At 41.6% G+C, this 22,427-nt stretch overlaps 1 protein-coding gene across 1 annotated transcript in view; it reads left to right on the top strand.

Annotated features, from left to right (window-relative positions):
• impg1a (interphotoreceptor matrix proteoglycan 1a) overlaps positions 1-22,427 on the top strand; it is a 55,033-nt gene that overhangs the window by 13,737 nt on the left and 18,869 nt on the right. Inside the window, exons 3-13 of the mRNA XM_084030497.1 lie at positions 2,859-3,025; positions 3,995-4,032; positions 6,312-6,352; positions 6,833-7,533; positions 10,034-10,183; positions 11,332-11,390; positions 14,244-14,264; positions 16,922-17,109; positions 17,577-17,632; positions 18,718-19,908; positions 20,029-22,393. Coding sequence (XP_083886623.1) covers positions 2,859-3,025; positions 3,995-4,032; positions 6,312-6,352; positions 6,833-7,533; positions 10,034-10,183; positions 11,332-11,390; positions 14,244-14,264; positions 16,922-17,109; positions 17,577-17,632; positions 18,718-19,908; positions 20,029-22,393 — 4,977 coding nt within the window. The remainder of the gene's footprint in view (positions 1-2,858; positions 3,026-3,994; positions 4,033-6,311; positions 6,353-6,832; positions 7,534-10,033; positions 10,184-11,331; positions 11,391-14,243; positions 14,265-16,921; positions 17,110-17,576; positions 17,633-18,717; positions 19,909-20,028; positions 22,394-22,427) is intronic.

The raw sequence follows: 22,427 nt of genomic DNA on the forward strand, positions 1-22,427 counted from the left end.
CCCACTTCCCACGGATATGCACATACAACAGCCTCATGCATGACAAATAATTGTCGGGTTGAAATCGGGCTCGGGCTCTTAATTACAGTTAATGTGTTGGGTCGGTCCGGGTTCGGACAGAACGCGCACGGGCTCGGGTCGGGCTTGATTTTCTGGGCCCGAACTAAGCTCTACTACTACTCTACCGTTGCTATTTTTAAGACCCGTGGTATACTGTATTACCTTATTACCGCCCAAGCCTAATATAGACGCCATCTCAGCTTATTAGAATGACTTTGAAAACACCAAATGACTTGAATGCAATACTCCGCTGCTCATACAATCTAACGAGTCCACTATCAATTCCATGAGGCTGTTCCCAGCAGATCGATCGAAGGCAATTGCATATTCCTCACTGCATCAGCAAAGTTCAAGCTGCGTGCAAAGTTGTTATCAATCAATTAATCAATTTATTTGTCACATGAGCAGCAGAATGTCACCCGAGCAGCACCCTTACTGGATCAGGATCCATCTGGATTCTGGTGTGAAGCTGCTTACAAAGTTAGCTTCATAATTCAAGGTCAACTTCACAGCTAAGTGGTAAAGTCATCTTAGTAGCTAATTATTGATAGCGTGGTAACGACCTGTCAATCACAAGGAAGCCCCGCCCCTAAAGCATCTCCTGCTTTCTGGTCTGTTTGACTCTAAATTTACCACAAATGAACATCATGTTGTTTTGAAAAACAGACTAAAAAACTAGATATTGAGACCATAAACTTCCATACAATCAGACTTCTTTTTACAACCAGATGAGTCGCCCCCTGTTGGTCAGCAGACAGAAAGCAAGTTTAAGGCACTTCATTGTTGGCATCACTGTTCAGAACAGGAGGTTGCCGCCTGCTTACAACTCAGTGAAATGCAATCTCTTCAGTTGATTCAGCTTGTACACTATTCAGTCTTCATCACTCCACCAGATCAGCACAGAGATTGGTTTATGCATTTCTCCTTGTTGTATTACAGTTGCTTGAAATATGCATTTTGCTAGTAGCTGTAGTTATACCTTAAAAACAAACCATTTTCAGGGATTCCCGGGATTCTGTGCATTTGCTCCTGGGAGAAAAAAATCTAATTTCTGGAGAAATATAAATACCTAATGTCATCATACATGCCATATATACTCATCATCAAGATGGGGTGAAACTCAGACTTGGTGTGCACTGCAAATCTTTTTAACATTTGTTAAATGTATTTAGAGAGTTTATTGTCCCTGAGGGGAACTTTATTTTCGCAGCACCTTAACCATCCAACAGTGAATGCTGTTCACACCACAGAAACATAAATCACATTCACTAAATTCTTTCAAAAACATTTCTGTCACCACATGAATAAAATAGCTCGACCGTGTTGTTTTTGAAGTTTTGTTTGGCAGAGATGTAGCATCCGAGTAGAGACAGCTGTGCGACAGCTGAGAAGAGAGTTGAGGGAAATGTTGTGTGACAAAGGTGCTGGATCAGGTCTGACCTCACAGTGACTCAGGAGCACGATCCAAACCGGAGCCGGCAGCAGGCCCACAGGAGTGGTGAAGGGAGTCCTGCACTCATTCACTTCCTCCACTCAGCTTGTCACTTACAAGTCGGGTTCTGTCAGAGACAAGTGACAAGCTGAGCAGTTCACTTTCTGCAGTCTGAAGTTTATTTCCTATCTCTCTTTGACCACCATGTTTTTTTACCACACAGCGCTGACGAGTTGCTGCTTCAGTGTGTCAACATCCCTTATTGGATTGAATAGTTCTGTGCTGTATATGTCAGAGAGAGTTCTCGTCTGCAGGGTGATTATACAAACTCTGACAGCTTCATTCTGTTATGCACATTAGCTTGTTATTCCCACTGATGAACAGAATGTATATGCAATCATCTCTTTCATCTTCTCATCTATTATCTTGTCTTCTTTTATTTTCTTTGAGACACTGCAGGCTGAAACTTAGTGTATCAGACGAATGGAGAATTTTGTTTTCTACTTTGTCTACTTGTGTCTGACTTGTACTTAATCTGCATATTAAACATTTAACAGTTCAAATACAACTTATCACTCATCCACTTTGAAAGTTTCATGTTTATTTTAGTTTTTTAGTTTTTTTTTATAGCCTATTCACCTGTAGTGTCTTCAAATTGCATGTCATTTTTACAATCCATGTCTTCCAAGGCCATTTTCTCTGAAAAATGTTTTCTCAGACTCTGAGCAGAAAGCTCCACTTAGACAGCTCTTACACCCACCAAACTTTCTAGTTTCATTCCTCTCGTTATTCTGAAGGTTTTTACCAAGGGGTTTATTCATATATCATTCATAGCCTGATTTATATAACGTTTTCTTGTACAACACACACACACACACACACACACACACACACACACACACACACACACACACACACACACACACACTCAAAGAATGCAGTATTTCCTGAAATTATAATGTTGGAGATTGCAATTGTGTTTTATTAAAGATGTCTTTCATCACATTCTTTTGAAATTAGCTAAATTTTTTTCTTTTCTTTTTGGCCAGACATCCCCAAACTAAAATTACTGACCATGATGATCCCAATGATATATATATATATATATATATATATATATCATTATCATTGGGATCATCATTTTAGTTTTGAGAGAGAGAAAAGAGCGCACAGTAGTGACAGTTGAATTTCAGTTGGAAATCAAATGAAGAAACGCAGCACGGTGATTTAGAGACAAAGCTGTGAATAGGTCTCGTCTTTGACAGTTTTTCGAGTAGAACCGTAGAACAGCAGCCGTGTGTTCAGTGATGGGGTCTAAGAGGCTGTTTGTGTGTGTGTGTGTGTGTGTGTGTGTGTGTTTGGTCAGTTTGTCAGGAGGCTGTGTGGGAGGCCTTCCGGATCTTCTTCGACAGGATCCCCGGGACGGCGGAGTACCAGAAATGGGTTCACACGTGTCAACATGAGTCACTCTGCATCTCCGACCTCGCCAAAAACTTCAGCAGCTCTGAAGAGCACATGAGCATGGTTCACAGGGTAAGACATCATATTAAACCAAAGCATGGCTCGTGGTTACATTTGCTTAAAGTAGCTGAAACACAGGATTTTTATCATTATCCTGTTTGGATTGCATGTCCTCCAAATCAATGGAATGTAGTTGCTGAATGCGAAAGTTATTTGAAATGAACAATTAACACAGACACAGGATTAAAACTGGGTCGAGGTGAATGAAAAACGCTTTTAACTTTTAGCAATATGGGAGGTGAGTGTGGAGCGACAGCCGTCTGTAGCTCAGTATCACGCTACATTCTAAGGCCTTTTTAGTGCCCCAATCAAATACAAAGGATTGGATTTAAATCCCTCTTTCCCCGTTGTTCTGTGTTCAGATAATGGTAAAGATGTACATAGGAAAGTGGCCACTGTGTGTACGTCAATCATATTTTTCTTGAATTAAAAAAAAGGAACAAATAACTGTTTTAATACTTAATATGAATGTCCTGAACATCACCATTATCGGACAAACAACAAATCTGTCTGCATGCTAGAGAAAAAATTACATTTTGCAATTTAGGTGAACTGACCTTTTTAAAATCACAGGGGGAAGTTTTCTTTTCTCATTAATATTCATTTTTAAATCTCTGGGGATTTAATGGGTTTTATGGTCCAAAGGGCTGTAAAAGTCCCTCAAGATTCTAGAGACGCCTGCAACAAAATGTATTTTTAAACCACAACAGCCAACAAGCAATTTGCATATAATTACATTCACGCAACTCCAAAGTCCAGAGTGTAAGAAAGAAAAAACACCCAGAGTGGATGAATCAATTAATCAGGTGTTCAGTCATCAATCTGCACACAAAACAACTACCGGCGAGAGCAGCAGCAGTCGCCGACACAAGACTTGATTATCACAAACAAGATAATCATGTTGATAATTAGTGCCTGAGTGTTAAAGTGTGTTTGTGTCCGACTCGTACAGTAAGTAACTGTTCTGTGGTCTGTTTACAGAGGATGAACCGGATGAGAGACAGGAGGCCTCCGTCACGGTAGGACTGACAGATTCTATTCATCATCATTAGAACTTATTTGAAATGTCCTAACTGGGAGCAGCATGATGACATAATAACAATATTCAGTTCAGATGTATCTGTATAGCACCACATCATACAAAGACAGGTCAGAGTGCTTTACATTAAAACTAAATAAAACAGCCAAAATGTTCAAATGAACAGAGCACATCAATGCATACATACACATACAAATACATGTACATCTACACTTAGAAACAAGCATACTGTTGAAATATATTGTGTTTGTTTAAGAACGGGCTTGAGTGAAAAGGAAGGCCTTTTATTTGCTTTTAAAAAACAGTGTCAGAGCAAACCAAAGATCAGCAGTTGAACTGTTCCATTCTTTAAGTGCATTGGTACTGAAAGCCATCGCATTGGTCTTAGAAAGCTCTTCCACTGTGACCGGAGAGATGTGCTGGGCTTACAGACCGACAGCATGTCTGAGGTGTACTGTGGAGCCAGACTAGCCACTGCTTTGTAAACCAAAAGGAGGATTTTAAATAGTATTCTGAAAGCATACAGGCCGACCTCCTCCCTCTCTGAAAGTGTTGCTCTATAATAAGGTCACACTGTTTCCTCCAATGCTCCAGAAGGGTCATAATTGATACGGCCAACATCTTTTTTATCATGTTTGGGCATTTTCTGAAATGATAGATGTTGCAGCGTTTTGACCTTCTACCAGGTCTCTTTGAGATCACAGTCAAAACATCAAGCAGCATTTAGAGAAAAAAAATGAAATACACTGAAAAATAAGTAATCACCAGCATCATTTATGCAATACTTGATGGAGAGCTGTCAAACTATTAAAATTTGTAATCAGATTAATCACAGGGTAGCTGTGCCCCCGCTTGCCGCCGTCCTTAATTGTCCTCACTTAGGTTGATTTTTCCACTCGTTTCAATTAACGTTTCTTTTCACCATAGCGGCCGAACGGAAGGTCAGATCGACTCCAATCCGGGCTTATTTTTGAGTCTCTGCGACCTTCCGTTCTGGGACACACCAGGAGGACCACCAGACCCCCCCTTGTCCCACCCACATTTGTGTTGCTTCCACATTATGTTCGTGGGATCGGGTGTGGTTGTATCTTAGTAGTTTTATTAGCTGGGTGAACAGGCTGTGGCTGGGTGGTTTTGTCTTTTTATATCCTTTGGCCTCTGCGTAGGCACCGCTTGTCACCAACCATGCTGATTCCATGGAACTTAAAACTTTTCACTTGCTCCACTCAGGCAGCAAACTCCGGTTTTGAAAAGTGAAGGCAACGCGGAAGTGCCTTAAACTTGTATTCTCTCCACTGGCCATCAGGGGGCGACTCCTCTGGTTCCAAAAAGGAAGTGAAAAAAAATTACCTTACTTTTCTCTTGATTTATAACCTCAGTAAACCTTTTATGGTCTCATTCTCTAGTTTCAAGTCTTCTTCAATACAGCAAGATGGTCATTTCTTAAATGATGGTCCATTAGAGTCAAATAGACCATAAAGCAGGTTATACAGGGTCTCCCTTGTGATTGACTGTCCAAAATCCACCGCTCGCTCACGCTCATATGCGCTGATCCAGAGGCCGAGTGTTTACTAGAAATATGTGCAGACAGTAAAGTTGCAGTCATGTTCTCTGTGTTGTTCTCTCTTGTGAAAACAACATAAAGCCATGCGTGTGTCGTATTACGACGTGATGACGGATAAGAGGCAAACAGGCCCGTTTGGGCTTGGAGTAGTGTGAGTGCACACTGGTGGGGAAATCAAATAGCCCTAGGGTGAGGGCACCCTTAGTGAAGAAGTGTTGAGTTGACCAGATTCAGTTTCATGGGGGAGATTGTGTTGAACGCTAAGCTGAAATCAACAAATAACCTTCTGATGTAGGTGTTGTTGTTATTTTCATCATGTGTGAAAACTTCGTGGAGATGGCATCCTCTGTGGATATGTTGGCTGGATGCAAACTGGTGAGGTCCAGGCTGGCTGGGGTTTTGTCTCTGATATGTTGGAGAACAAGTTTATATTATCAGCTTCACAGGATCATATAAATAAGAAAATAGACTAAGAGAAAATACACTTGACTTGTATATGGACATTTTATTTCCTAATTTATATTATCCTAGCTTTTACTACTATTTCTGTATAATGTGAGAGATGAAAAAGAAGTGTATGTGTATGCATACTTGGCCAAATAAATCTGATTCACATCCGAAATATTATTGAAGTGTTTCATAAAGGCTGAAATATTATTTTCTTATAATACTCTTATTTCCCCTTCCTTCTGCAGAGGAGTGGTGACTCCTAAGCCGAGGATCCCTGAGAAAGCAGGTAGACCCTCTATAATTATCTCACGCAACACTAACATAGTTATTATGTGATTTTAATGGTTTTATTGAATTATCTGCTGCTTTGCTGTAATGATCTTTCTGTCCTTGTTCCATTAACTGTTGAATCTATATTGACTTTTGTGTTTGTTGCTATATGACTGTAATATACAAGAATGTAGAATGTGTTGTATTATGTGATTCTTAAGGCTTGTGTCCACATAGCGTTTTTCTTTTCTGAGTTCCAGCGTCTTTTCTTCAATTGTTCTCAATGAGGAGAGAATGTACGCAAGAAAAAGTGCTTCACCCAAAAGTTAGGACCATTTTAGGGATTAAACGTTGGGGTGAAGCGTTCCCTTGTGCCCTGTGGATGCGGTTATTACAGAAAAAGGCCTTGTTTTTTTTAATGGATCCTGTGTAGACAGCTTGACTTTACAATATTCCTTATACTCTATGATTAAAAGTAACTCTGATGTTACTTCAGGTGCAGAGGTTAAGACCGTCCTCCCGTTAGCGGCCCCGGAGGTAACCAACAGCCCTGTGAGTCCGTCTCCAAGCACCGGGCCAGAGCAGATCCAGCCAGTCGAGGAGGTCAAGGTGGTCAAGGAAGTCGAGGAGGTCAAGGTGGTCGAAGAGGTCGAAGTGGTCAAGGAAGTCGAGGAGGTCAAGGTGGTCGAAGAGGTCGAAGTGGTCAAGGAAGTCGAGGAGGTCAAGGTTGTCGAAGAGGTCGAAGTGGTCAAGGAAGTTGAGGAGGTCAAGGAAGTCGAGGAGGTCAAGGTGGTCGAGGAAGTCGAGGAGGTCAAGGAAGTCGAGGAGGTCAAGGAAGTCGAGGTGGTCGAGGAAGTTGAGGAGGTCAAGGTGGTCGAGGAAGTTGAGGAGGTCAAGGTGGTCGAGGAAGTTGAGGAAGTCGAGGAGGTCAAGGTGGTCGAGGAAGTCGAGGACTTCAAGGAAATCGAGAAGGTCAATGTGATCGAGGAGGTCAAGGTGGTCGAGGAAGTTGAGGAAGTCGAGGAGGTCAAGGTGGTCGAGGAAGTCGAGGACGTCAAGGAAGTCGAGAAGGTCAAGGTGATCGAGGAGGTCAAGGAAGTTGAGGAGGTCGAGGATGTCAAGGTGGTCGAGGATGTCAAGGTGGTCGAGGAGGTCGAGGAAATCGAGGAGGTCGAGGAAATCGAGGAGGTCGAGGAGGTACCAGCAAACCACATTTCTTATTTACATGTTGAATTTAGTCAAGGCTATTATCTACAGCAACAAGTGAAAGGAGCAGGTGGAGGTTTTTGATGGGACTTGTTGTCCTGAAATGAATCACTGTTTGACATGACATACTAGAGGCACATTCTTACTGTACTGTCTCATTGAGCTTTGCTGCCGCATTTCATAGTCCTAGATCCAGTTTAAATGTTGGGTTGTAGATACAGAATCACTTGTTTCTTGGGTCACGGCCAAACTGTCAACAGGTTAACTTGAAATCTGAAATATAATGAAAAACCATTCAAACCAAACTGGATGTAACACAACATGTAACTTGTGAGCCCAAACCTCCTCCAAGGCCAATATGCTCCAAAATGTAATGTGTTGTGACCCGCGCTGCGTCCTTCCACAAAGTTTCATATAAACCGTGTCAGTATTTGTTCCGTAATCCTGCCGTCAAACAGAAAACAATCAAACCACCTCAATTTAGTGTTTTTATTTATTGGGATTGTTTATTGAAGCAATCAGTTCTTGCACTGTTAAGTATATTGGAATGAATGGAGTCCAGTTGCTGCCTGGAAGTCTGTAAGTAATTCAATAAGAAATAAGAAAATAAAGGTCATTTTTGAAAGCCAACTTTGCAAAAGCAAGTAAAACAACTAGTAAAAACAGCAAACACTACTATTTCCAATTATGGTAATAATTATGACTGGACTTTGACTTTGGGATTGATCATGTGACCACACAGGATGGGCTCCCTAACAGCCTTCTGACAGTGAGGACAGTTTACCTGCTGCTTTGTTCCGGCTGCAGACGGTTGCAGCGGCGTGTCGTGTCTTTCCACAGATAATTACTGCTTCCACCTCTCTGTGAGTGGCAGCGTTTTCGTGCTGAAGGAGTTCATTTGAGTTTATACTGAAAAGGTAAAAAAACTTCCCCTGAGATTCAACATTGAGATTCCTCTGAAAATGTTCCGGATGCAGGCCTGGTGACGACACGACAGAAAATTGCAGACCGTCCTCTGAAATTACCAGAATAATTACCGCCACTCATTTCTCAAGAGGTTATTGCTCCTTTCACCCCATATATCTTCCTCTTGGGCCAAACTGAATACCGAATATGAAGCTGAGGAACCATAACTCACAACCTGACTGACGTTGTCGAGTCATTTTGTCGAGTGTCCTGCAGCCAGGACACGTTTCAGGGTATTTTAGGTGCCTGAGTGTGGAAGTGGGAGGAACATTTACTACCAATAACTACTTTACTTTGTTGGAGATGCGTTCCTCCATTATTGGAATTCATTTATCCACTTTTTACCCCTTCACATAGACCCTTTGTTAATGATGTCATAAGTTACCACCAAAGAAGGAGAATGCATTCTAAACCGATTGACTTTCCAGATGTGTGTGCTATTAGTAAGCAGGACGAATACATCAGCAAGAGGGCCAATATTTAGTGGCCAGATATATCAAGCCGTTCTCACTGCCAAGGCACCAAATGATGCCGCTTGGTCACGTGATGAAGTGCAGCTAGTGGGGAACATCGAGCTCTGACCAAGCAGTGTTATTTGAAGCGTTGCAGTAAGAACCTGTTGGATATATACAGGTATTGGGTGGAGAAACCTATCATGTCACAAGATGATCCAACTACATTATCTGTGGATACAGATTGTCAAACATCGACTCAGATTGAAACTTTATTGAGATTGAAATGGCCGTTTCAAACAGTCCAGTGGTCGTCAAGATGTTTAATAGCTTGCAACCATAGATGCTGCCGGTGTTTTGGTTTAAAGAGTGACCGTGTTAACTGGTGACTCTCAGCCGAATGCATCTGTGGTTGCTCGTAGAGACGGCGTTTTACACAAGATAACTAGCATGTCATGTATATGTCCTTTCTTCATTTCTTTGTTCAAGTTCTTTCCTTCAGTCTTCAGTGTTCTTCCTGATTTCTCGATGCCCTAGCGTTATTTCTTTTCATTTTTTTCTCTCCCTTATTATAATGGATGAGATATTTGGCTCTTAAAAACAAAGAAAGTTGCAAGTATCCGTGTCGACTTCCATTTGTATTTCAAAAGTTGGCCGTTTTTGCCTCAGTTGGGGAGAAGATTGACTAGAAAATGACAGATCGTGCTGTGAAATGTGCTAGACGGTGCATCTAATCCACAAATGCCTACAGGCTTTGCTTCCCTTTTCCTTAAAAACTCTGTTTTAAAAACCAGCGCTGTATAAGGATTTGAAGTGAGTTTCAGATTGTTGCTCATCTCTCTGGCCGACACATTTTTCAGTCCTGGTTCACTTTGTGTTCTCACAGAGTTGATTTCAGAGAAAAAGCTGCAAACAGCTGTCCTGTCCTGTAGATTCCTGAGCCGGACTCAAACACAGACTCCTGAGGACTCATGCTGCTCCGGTTCGATGTGTTCTGAGAAGATGTTGCTCACAGATCAGATCTGTGATCTCGTTCCTTCCTGCGTTTCTGACTCGTCTTTGTTCTCCTGAAGGACTCGGAGCTTCCTAACGTGGTCCCCGAGAGTCCGGTGGAGCAGATCGTGGAGTTCAGCATCGACCTGGTGGATCCAGGTTACAGAGAGCTGCTGGACGATCCAGACTCCCCTCAGTACATCGACCTGGCTCACCACCTGCAGGACCAGGTGGGACTTTGAGTTTGAGTCAACCTCGTAGATACTACTAAATGGATTGTCCCTAAATATGATCCCACTATGAACACATTTTAACCATATAAGCCTTCGTGGTTTGAATATTAGTAAAATATTATTTTTTGTGTTTGTGAGGTCGAGTGAGATTATTACTGGATTATCTGTCATCTGGACATCTTGTTAAGGCATACTTTCTATCTACTTTTATCAAAGATGCATACGAACGTTAATGCTACTACATGTGATTATATCATTGTGTGATTCTGTGGGGATACGTTTCTGTTTGTTGAAAAATGAGACCATCCTGGTAAACATTGGGTCTGTTTGCTGATTGGTGGCGGGTAGGAAACTAATTACCAATAAATAAATAAATAATTCAATATAAATATATATATACAACAACATTTAGATTTGAATTTGAAACGTTTGAATTTGAATTAAATTTACACTCATTTTAGTGGTGAATCATATTTAGTGCATTTTTCAGATTTTTGATTTTGTTTAATTTTCAGATACATTTTCAACCATTAACCACGACAAATTGTTAAATATCCCAGATTTGATTGAGGAACCACTCAAATGTCCGGCTGTTTGTACACATCACTGTTCGTGCTGGATTCTTCTGCCAGGTCCTCCTGATCCATCAGGTCCAGCACCACCTGGCTCAGTCCACATGAGTCTGTGCTCTCTGTCATCATAGTAAAGTAGCTTACACCAGGGGCCCTGAGGTCAGGGCCAGAGAACGGAACAATATTACCCACAATCCTCTCTTCATGCCAGTGTTTTTACTTGTACGGAGGTCAGCCATGTTGATGAATGAAGTCCTTCCATGTCATTTCTACATTGAAATGAGTCTTGAAAGAGCATTGGGATCATTCAGGGCTGCATGTGATTCTCAGCAGGTCACCTGACGCAGCCCGTAAAGACGATTATGTCATAAAGATGCCTAAAGATAGATGTCAGTGAGGGTTTCTCATTCATGCAGTGCTTTTTTAAACTGACACGCTGGCGTCCTGCCAGGTTATTAACCAGCTCTTGTTTGACGGCTCCAGGTTAATTAGATTGGCCCCCGTCGAGGGAGGCTGGTGTCCAGAGGCATCTTCATACTTTCACTATTAACACGTCCCCGTTTCTCTTTACAGATGCAGCATGTGTTTGACAAACTGCCAGGATTTAAAGCCATCCACGTGCTGGGAATCAGGTGAGCCCTGAGCATGAAATCAACATGTGAGTATTAGAGGGTTTGAGTGAGCAGATGAGAACAGGGTGTGCTTTAAAGCGTGATCAAATCTTCAGCACGGCCACGGCGGCAGCGACACCTTCTACTGAGCCTCCATAATTTCATTAGATCGTAAATGACGACCATTTGTGTAGAGAGAGCCGGCCGGCCGGTCGGGATTATGTCCCATGCTGCTGCAGGCCCATGTTTCAGCCTCCACTACTTAGAGCTTTTCTGCCTCTGCACTTCAGGACAATGTTGTTTTATTTCTATTCAAACAATAAAACTCCTGAAGGTATGAAATATAATGCTGAGACATAAAAGTAGGTGTTTTTCTTAGAACAGACAGGAATAGACAACATATCCACCTATTTTTCTTACAAGTAAAAACAAACATTGAATTGTAAAAAAAAAAATTGCTGCAATTTTCCTAAACAAGAGCTTCACAATCATAGATTCGGGGTTTAAATTGAGTAAAGAGACAACTTATTTAACTAGGCCATACTTTTATTTAAAAGAAAAAGGCTGTAATATGAAAACATTTTTCTTAGATTAGATAGCTAGAAACTGTTTCTTAACAACCTAACCAGCCGTGTTGAAACAGCAGAGAAAAAATACAGCAAAGTTTTTCTTAAAAAGAAAAAAACTTCAAATGGAAGCGGAAATAAATTGCTTCCAATTCTAGAAAGGGCAGACTTGGAGGTTTTGATTTAAATGGAATATAAACTGTCAACATGGATGGCAACATTTCCTCTTTATATTCTGGTGGCACAAATACAAAATAACCAAAGATTGTTTTGTTTTTTTAGTGAACAAAATCCCTGCATTTCTTCAAAAAAATAAAAGACCAAAAGAAGATTATGTTGTTAACTTAGTAGTATGGATGGTTACATCTCCCATCTATGTTTCATCATGATAACATTGAGGAAGAAAATGTGGAGAAATAAGGAAAGTATTTTTTTCCTTTTCTAAAAAAACAAGATTTTTAATTATTAAATGAATTATGAACATTTCCAGGTTTAATTTAGGAGAAGCTGACAAAAACAAAACAACCCAGTGAAAAAACAAACAGGTTTATAACAGTTTAGAGAACAAAATGACTGCAATTTTCCAAATGAAAGATTCAACATGAATAGTTTTCTAGTTTGGGGGCTTAGTTTCAGGATTTCAGGTTCTACTGAGGAAGACATCAAACGTCGCTGCAACAAGTGGTCAGCAGCAGGAAACATCTCACTGACTGTCAGTCACTGCTGACACAATCAGATCAACATGCTCCTCATAGAAAAAAGAAAATATATAAATAGAGACGCGTTTAGATTGATGGAGTCATGCAGAGCTCACTTTCTGACTTCACCTACAAACTGAAAAGTTAGATCCAGAGTTTGCTCAGAGTTCTGCTTCTAAAAAACGTCTTTTAGAATGAAACTGATTGTGAAGAGAGTTTTGAGAGTATTCATTATTTAATCACTCTGGTGAGGAGCTTTTGTCGGCCTCAGACTCAACGATCGTGACCACTTCACATGACAGATTTCTCTTTGAATACTTCCGTCTGTGCGTCTCTCACTTGGTTGAAGTTTTGTGTTTTTCTTCAATCACAATATAACGACTTGACAAAATCTCATAATGGCTGATGGATCGGTTTGAAGAGGACTCAAGGATTCAAGGACAATTTATTGTCATCGTGCAACAAAGGGATGCTGGAGGCCATTAGCTTCTAAAAGAAACAGAACAAAAAGAGAAGTGCATTCCTGGAGTCCATCTTGTTAATGTTTCATCAGCAGCAGCAAACATTTATCTGGGCAGATAAGATGTTCGTCATCTTAATATTAATCATTCAATATCAGGGAAACTTTGTCCATGAGTGTTGACTGTATTTGAGCACCAAGCATCGTTGATGTCCACCTCCTCTCGTCCCATCGGAGTCCTGTCCTCTGTCCCGGCGTCCATCAGGGTCAGCTTGATCCACGATGGATCCACGATGGATCCAAGTCTCTGCAAAGATGTGGGTCCAGTCTCTAACCTCCTGGTACTGGGTTAACTGAAGTCTTGTTTCATCCATCTTCATTTCCTGAGACCAGCCATCAGACAGCCAGGAGCATGCTGGGTAGTGGAGTAGTGAAGGTCCTAGCTGGCTCTCCTCCCTCTCTTTCTAGGGCGGTCGATTCGCTCCAGATGGCGTTTAGTCCAACCTCCATACTTCCTTCTCCCATGTTAATGAGTGTTTTCTGTCATATCAGTGCTCCAGTATTAAACAACACATTAAGACAAACAAATTGGCAAAATGCATGACTAAAAGAATGACTAAAATAGACCAAATAAAAGGAAATATAATGAAAACTGAAAAATCAAAGTACAGACAGGACTGTAAGGTTTTTTTATTTAAGCATATATGATGCAAGGAGGCACAGAAAGTATGACGCTCACACAGAACATCAGTAAGATGTATTTGGTTGAAAACGTTTTAGTAATGTACTAATGGAAATGAGGTATTTTAGATTTAAAAAGATGAAATGAAATCCTTCATGTTTTGTATCTTAACCTGTTGGATTTAGTGTGACATGTAAGATCCATGAAACATCAGATCCTCACAGATGAGGCAGAAACCTCACTTATTTGTAACTAAAGGCGATGTAACTCTGATTGTAGCTTATTTCACTGACGCTGTGGGGAAACATTTCCAGATGGGTTAGCCCAACAACATGCTCAGTGTCTTGTAGAATCTGAAGTGACACACTGACATGATTCCTGGCTCTTCCTCACCCCGTTGCTGTTTTCCTTCCTGTTACCGTTTTCATTGCCAGATCTTATGTCCTATTTTCTTCTCCCCCATGCAAGCGAGATGCAGGACGCTGACGGGTAAATGACACATCCCCTGTGTGGTATCCACCTCCCCTCGTGTGTTTGTCCAGGTTCCTGCCAATAGGCAACTCGGCTCTTATTTGGATCCAAGTCGCAGCAGGAGGATTATTATACCCCAAACTATCCAGATAGGTCGACACAAAGTTGAAATGTGACTGCCCTGCGAGGACCAAATAACAGCTGAGACGAGAGCAAGTTTGCCGTGTGAATGTCTTGCTAGAGGTTAAGCAGCGGAGCAATCAACCTCTCCTCTCATTGCCAGAGAAGGCAGGTGAGCAGTGAAACAGGAAGACTTGTGGATACAGTAATTGTCAAGCGGCCCCCCTCCCCCTTAGTTAATTTGCCTTCCCCTGTGGTGTCTGGCGCTGTCACAGCCAATAACACGCAGGCGAGGCCTCAGCGGGAGCTCGTCCTCTAATCTTATGAAGGATTCACAACTCCTCATGCTTTTGTCTGCCAGACTGCAGCACTCGTGACACAAAGACAACACATTCTGTGTCACCTACTTTCTTCATTCATTGCAAATAAAATAGGAAAGAAATTAAGAATATGTATCTGTTGACAACCAATTTTAACCCAGAAAATATTTGCACGTGTTTATTTAGTCTGTGTTTTTAACGCAGTGCCACGCTGATACATGCAAATCTGTTTGGCTCATAGTTGAGAGATGGATTAAATGTGTACAGATGTTTAAACAATAACACTTTACACACCATGTGATTCATTTGCATGTCAATTTATATTGAGTATATTTACACAGAGAGCAGAAATATCACACCATGTAAAGACATCTTTTATTTTGGAAGGAGGCTGATTTTTCTTGGCACTCTCACCACCATCACCATGGTGTCAACCAATCAAGTTGTTTGGAACAGATTCAAAATGTATGAAGTGTACAACAGCATAGAGGCTCAGTAGTCTGAACCAAGACAGCAAACTTTATTACTCCTTTAAACCTTGACAAAGGCAACGAGACCAGATCCACTACTGTCCTTATCTTTCACAATAAAAGCCCTGGACATACATAATTTAAATGTTTCCCAGAGGGAACTCAAATTCACTCAGAGCCTTTCACTAAAAGGAAACTCAATTATACTGCTTGGATAGTGTAGGTAGTCCTCTTAGATGCTGTTGTGGGTCAACTGGATCCTGGTAGTTCGTCCTCTGCCTGACATAATCTATTCAAACCTTTTATTGAAAAAACATTCACACGGCATGAGGCCAACATTCACTCCCTTTAAACTCTGGTTTGGTCTCCACCAGTTCCTGAGGGAAATAACTGTCTCCTGAGCTGCTAAATGCTCCGCTCTGCTCACCAGTTGGTCTCTAACGGTGTGTGTCTTAGCAGGTCGTCAACAATGTGTTTATCAGAGCTTCTTTAATGAAACACACCGAGACTGAACCAGACAGGAAATCTGCCGTGAAATTAAAACAACGAGCCAGAAGAGGCTACAAAGCTTCCTGGCGTTTTCTCACACTACGAGTATTTATTTGAGTTATTGTGTGTGTGTGTGTGTGTGTGTGTGTGTGTGTGTATACCAAGCTTTGATTAGTGCAGCTTTTAAGTTGTTGATGTCATCTGGGTAAAGGAGGTTTTGCTCACAGACAAAGAGGCGGGATTAACAAGCCAAAGAGTGCAGCTCTATACGTCAGATAAATGAAAAGAGATCTTTGAAGTCGAGGTGTACACATCCAAAAACAAAAGAGAAAGAATAAAGCTGTTTTGCTCATATCCGGGGAAGGTTGATCTCCCCAGAAGAATAGTTCAAGGCACATTTCTCTGTGTGAGGAGTTAAAAAGCCTTTTAATGTGTGGGCTGCACCCACATGTCTCCGCCGCCTGCCTTCATCGCAGCAAAATAAATACAAAGCAAAAAGCTGCTTGGAATAGATGCCGTGTGACGACATGATGTGGCAACATGTGAGGCGTATTCAACAGCAGGACGTGGGGTTCATACACACACTACCTGTGCACGTAAAACGACTTCTGTTAGGCAACGAACCACAGGGGCAATCATCCAAAACATCCCAAAATATACCATGGAGGGAATCTAAAAGAAAGTCAGGGTATCGGCCCCCTGTAGAGAGGACCCACGGTGTGTATTTACAGATACGGGACACAGTTGGGTCCACTTCAGACAAAGAGCCGTCTGAGTCTGGAACAAAGTGATCCAGTGGAGGTTTTCTAAGACGTAGGAACCACCGCTGCAACCTAATGAACAAGTGCTTTTGTTTGGCAGTCATCAGTTCTCACAAAAGCCCGCAAATTCGCATCATTGCCATTCTAATCAGCGTATTCTCTCTTGATGACGACAGCCGTGCAGAATATTGATGAGGCTTTGATGCAGTGTGTTTTTTGTATTTTTAATGCAGCTATAGATATTCATGCCTGACATTCACGGTGTGGCTTTCTTTACTGCAGCACCACAGGACGTTTGATTACCTTTTTTGGTCGTCTGCTGTGTGTTAAACTAAGGTCCTCTCTCCCTGTCGGTCACGCTGACAGTCAGAATCCCTTTAATCCAAAGTTGTTATTAACATTTGCACACCTTGCGACATTGACAAAACCCCCATAACAGTAGGCCTGTCTGTGCAGAGTAGCAGAGAAATAGTGTGAAGAAGCTCTGGATCTCAGACGTAATATCTCCTTTTCAGGCCAGGAGGAATCTCGGTGCACTACTCTCTCGTCTTTGAGATTAATTCGCCTAAAATCAACTCGGAGAATTCAGAGACGGCAACCGGCAACTCCCCAGCCAACTCCGGCCTCAGGGAAATGGTGACCAAGGCTTTACGAGAGGAGGCGTCGCTGCCCATCGATCTGGACTCGCTTAACTTCGAACCAGGTGCTGTGCTACATCTTAACATGTTATTGAATATTTTTATGTCAGAGTTTTCTTTTTTACTGAATGTTTCTCAAATGGGTATGCAGCATTTTAGAACTTTCTGAGATGCCTTCATTTTAAAAAACTCAACTCTCTCTGCATATTTAATAATATAACCATTTTACCTCACAATTTGTCAAGAAACAAATGCTTTTATTGCATATTATAGTGACAACCGTCAAGGACAAATTAAATTATTTCAATAATCGATAAATTAAAAGATAAAGCAACATTGTGTGAATATGTCCTGGATGCCTCTTTTAGATTTTTAGATTTTTTTTTCTACCATGATGGTGAGACAACTTTTTTAATTCATATGATAATGGTTTTCACCTTCGTATTCATATATTCATCCTAGATCTTCTTATCCCTACTGTCCAACAGGAAGCTGGTGGGCAAATGTGAATAATTTATTGTATTGTTTGCAGAAACAATCCTCCTGCCAGCACTGACAGCAACCTCTACTGTGGAAGTAGTGGATGAGGTAAGATGTTTACTCATGCTACTGGAACTACACTCAGCAAAAGAGAATATATTAAGATGTACATTATTTTGTTGATTGAGGTGTGGTTGAGATTAGAGATTCTACAAGTAAGAAAAAGCAGCAGATCTGGTGTTGATCCTCAGTGGGATTGCACCACAAAGTAGCACTTTCACAGAATGATTGAATTCAGTGTTAAAAAAAAAGTTAGTGTGTTAAAGTGGCTCCTGGAAGGAACAATGCAATTTAATTTACATTTTAAAAAATGTAGTCAAATGCTGAGATTTGATTTGAGTTCATAAGCAGATGTTGATCGGTATAAAATTGTGAGAACTCTCAAAATATTAATGAAAGGATTAAGTAAAATATATCCTTTTTTATTGATATATTTAGTTCATTTGTCCATTTGGTCACTTGGTTCATTCACCCGGCCACATTTATACATTTATACAACATTAAAAAAAAGAAAGAAAATGTATTGTTATTATTTGAAAGTTTATTCCCCATATTTCATGAATGATATGCTTGACTCTGTGGACAGGTTTAATATGTTTGTTTATGTAACAGACCTGCTTTGCTCTGACTAAAAGACTATTACTTATGTGACCATAAGGAGGCGGCAGTAACTCACACTGCTGAGGTGCCCTTGGGCAAGTCACCGAACCCCCACTCTGTTCCCCTGAGACTGTAGAGTAGCTGCCCACTGCTCCTAAAACTAGGATGGGTTAAACGCAGAGACTAAAAGTCACTGTGTGCTGTACTGTGTACAATGTGTGACTGTAAATTTTGACTTACATTTTAATTTTACCTAATTAAAACACACCATTTCCCCTATAATTAGTACCAAATTACTTATTTATACAAACCTTCCCGGTTATTTCTAGATTAAACATTTGCTCCTCAAGAAATTATAAGGAAATTGTATGTGTATTGTAAAATGCACATACAACCCAGAAAATATTAAATTACATATACCCACCCTGAATTAAATATATGGTTTGTATAAAACGCCATGTCAGTGACAAATGGCAATCTTTGCAACAAGAATTCCATTGCATCGATCCTGTAATGCATTCATCTCTCCACAGTCCAGAGAGCCTGATTCGCACAATGAGTTTGAAGTTTTCACTGAAGAGCCAGAAGTTGATAAACCTCGTCTGGCGGTTCCCCTCACCCCCATTGAGAAGGAAAATGCCCTTGTGACCCTGCTGGATCCCACAGCCGTCCCAGACAATGAGACAATGGCAGTGATCGGTGGGACGGAGGGCGGCGATCATTCCCCGGCCTTGGAGGATCCTGAGGAGTCAGAGGCAATTTATGTGAGTGAGACAGAGCCATCGAGTGAAGAGGAGGAGAAAGAGGAATTGCCGATCATTACGCATGAGATTGAAACCATTCATCACGAAGAAACCGGTGAACTTGTGAGGGACTACATCCCGACCCCTCCTGTGATTCTCGAGCTGGAAACGGATGCTCCATATATAAGCCTGTCTCCAAACCTGATATCAGAGGAAGACCTGACTCCAGTTGATGATGACGTGGAAAGTCCTAGTTTGGATCCTGTTACCCCCACCACACAGATATTATTAACTACAGCTCCTACTGGAGAGGAAGAGTCTGATATGGGACACCCGATGACGACACTTTCAGGTATCACCGGCCAGCCGCCCACAGAGCCAGTCGTGAACCTTCAGGAAGAGGGTAATGCTCTTCCAGATGAGGACGAGGCCCAGTTTGGGGTTCTCGAACCTTATGACTCCGATGAGGAAACAGAGACGCAGGATATTTCAGAGTTTGAAAGTGAAGTTGAATTGCTAGAACCAGAGTTTGTGGTAGAACCTGATGAAGTGCTTGAGACTTTGCAGCTGACACCTGAACAAAGTGACGTTTATGAACCAGAGGAAGGGCATTTAAAAGTGTCAGTACCTGAGATAGAAATAGCTCACGTTTCAGAGCTAGATGAAGAAGAAGCTGAAGTACCCAAAGAGGAAGAAATAGCTGAAATTTCAGAGTCAGATGAAGAAGCAGCTGAAGAAGATGTAGCTGAAGAAGTAGCTGATGAGGAAGAAGTAGCTGGAAAAGAAGACGTAGCTGAAGAAGTAGCTGATGAGGAAGAAGTAGCTGGAGAAGAAGACATAGCTGAAGAGGAAGAAGTAGCTGGAGAAGAAGAAGTAGCTGATGAGGAAGAAGTAGCTGGAGAAGAAGAAATAGCTGAAGAGGAAGAAGTAGCTGGAGAAGAAGACGTAGCTGAAGAGGAAGAAGTAGCTGGAAAAGAACAAGTAGCTGTTGAGGAAGAAGTAGCTGGAGAAGAAGAAGTAGCTGAAGAGGAAGAAGTAGCTGGAGAAGAAGAAGTAGCTGAAGAGGAAGAAGTAGCTGGAGAAGAAGACGTAGCTGAAAAGGAAGAAGTAGCTCAAGAGGAAGGAGTATCTGAAGAGGAAGAAGTAGCTCAAGAGGAAGGAGTATCTGAAGAGGAAGAAGTAGCTCAAGAGGAAGGAGTATCTGAAGAGGAAGAAGTAGCTCAAGAGGAAGGAGTATCTGAAGAGGAAGAAGCGGCTGGAGAAGAAGTAGCTGAAGAAGAAGAAGTGGCTGGAGAAGAAATAGCTGAAGAGGAAGAAGTAGCTGAAGAGGAAGAAGTAGCTCAAGAGGAAGGAGTAGCTCAAGAGGAAGACGCGGCCAAAGAAGAAGTAGCTGAAGAGGAAGGAGTAGCTCAAGAGGAAGAATTAGCCCAAGAAGTAGAAGTAAGTGAAGAGGAAGAAGTGGCCAAAGAAGAAGTATTTGAAGAGGAAGAAGCAGCTCAAGAAGAAGAAGTAGCTGAAGAGGAAGAAGTGGCCAAAGAAGAAGTAGTCGAAGAGGAAGAAGGAACTGAAGAGGAAGAGTCAGTGGCAGTAAATCAAGATGGTGGGGTAGCTCCAGAAACAGAGAAGGAGCTTGATGAGGTTTCAGAAACTGTTGAGGTATCAGAGCCAGAAGAATCTGAATCGGAGGCAATAGACGATAGCATAGTTGCAATTTTGAGCGAAGATGGAGTGGAAATTTTACAACCAGAAAGGGAAATCGTTGAAGTTAGAGGTGAGGTTAACGAGGAACCAGAAGAAGGTATATTTGAGGTGTTGCAACCAGGTCTAGAACCTAAGATAGATGAGGAGGCTTCAGAACAAGGAGACAATGTGGTTGAACTTGAAGAACCAGAAGAAACAGGACCTGAGGAAACAGTACCTGAAGTTTCCGAGGAAACAATACCTGAAGTTTCTAAGGAAACATTACCTGAAGTTCATGAGGAAACATTACCTGAAGTTTCTAAGGAAACAGTACCTGAAGTTCATGAGGAAACATTACCTGAAGTTTATGAGGAAACAGTACCTGAAGTTTATGAGGAAACATTACCTGAAGTTTATGAGGAAACACTACCTGAAGTTTATGAGGAAACACTACCTGAAGTTTATGAGGAAACAGTACCTGACGTTTCTGAGGAAACAGTACCTGAAGTTTATGAGGAAACAGTACCTGAAGTTTATGAGGAAACAGTACCTGAAGTTTATGAGGAAACAGTACCTGAAGTTTCTGAGGAAACAGTACCTGAAGTTTCTGAGGAAACAGTACCTGAAGTTTATGAGGAAACAGTACCTGAAGTTTCTGAGGAAACAGTACCTGAAGTTTCTCAGGAAACAATACCTCAGGTTTCTGAGGAAACGGTACCTGGTGTTTCTGAGGAAACAGTACCTGAAGTTTCTGTGGAAACAGTACCTGAAGTTTCTGTGGAAACAATACCTGACATATCTGAGGAAACAGTACCCGAAGTTTCTATTGAAACAGTACCTGAAGTTTCTGAGGAAGCAGTACCTGAAGTTTCTAAGAAAACATTACCAGCAGTTTCTGAGGAAACAGTACCCGAACTGGAAGCAGAGGTAGTTGAGGTGGAAGCAGTTGATGTTGTGAAACCTTTAGAAGAAAAAGAGAATGCTGGACCAGAGGAAGAGGTGGTAGAATCAGAGAAGGAAGTGGTGGAGATTTCAGAAGTAGTAGATGAGGTCTATGAGGCTGCAGAACCAAGTGAAGGAGTGGTAGAGGTTGTAGAGATAATTCCAGAACCAGGGAAAGAATCAGAAGAAATATCAGATGTACCAAAATCACAGGAGGATGTAAAACTGGTACTAGTACCAGACAAAGAGCCTGTGGACATTTCGGAAACACAACTTCCACCAGAGTCTGGAGGAGAGGCAGATGATGTTTTTAAGGAAGAACAAGAGGTGGTAGTTGAAAATCCAAAGAAAACATCTGAACCTGGCGAAGACACAGATTATGTTATAGCACCAGAAGAAGGGATACCTAAGGTTTTGGAGTCAGAAGAGGAAGTAGTAGCTGATGTCCCAGAACCAAATCCAGAGGAGGAAATAGTTGTGATTTTAGAACCAGAACCCGAGGACGATGTCACTGAGCCAACAGCCCAATCAATTAAAATCCTTAACCCATTGGACAGCGTGGAAGACCCTGACTTTGGCGATGATACTGTTCAGATCATTGAAGATAACGAGTTCCTTCCACCGGTCAGAGTGGACCAACACATGCCACAAGAGGAAGATAACTTGGCCATAATAACATTAGACATCCTGCCTTCTGAGGAAGGTGTAGGTGAACCTGACCACGAGTATCCCGTCATTGATGACTTTTACATGGAGGAGGACAGCGTGGACACACAGGTGGAGACCAACAGTGGAGCCATCACATCAAAGAGTGATCTACAGTCTGAAACCACTGATATAAAGGGTGAGTAACATGAAATGTTATGTGATTAAAGGTA

The sequence above is a fragment of the Eutrigla gurnardus genome, assembly GCF_963514095.1.
Source record: "Eutrigla gurnardus genome assembly, chromosome: 16".
Taxonomy (NCBI): domain Eukaryota; kingdom Metazoa; phylum Chordata; class Actinopteri; order Perciformes; family Triglidae; genus Eutrigla; species Eutrigla gurnardus.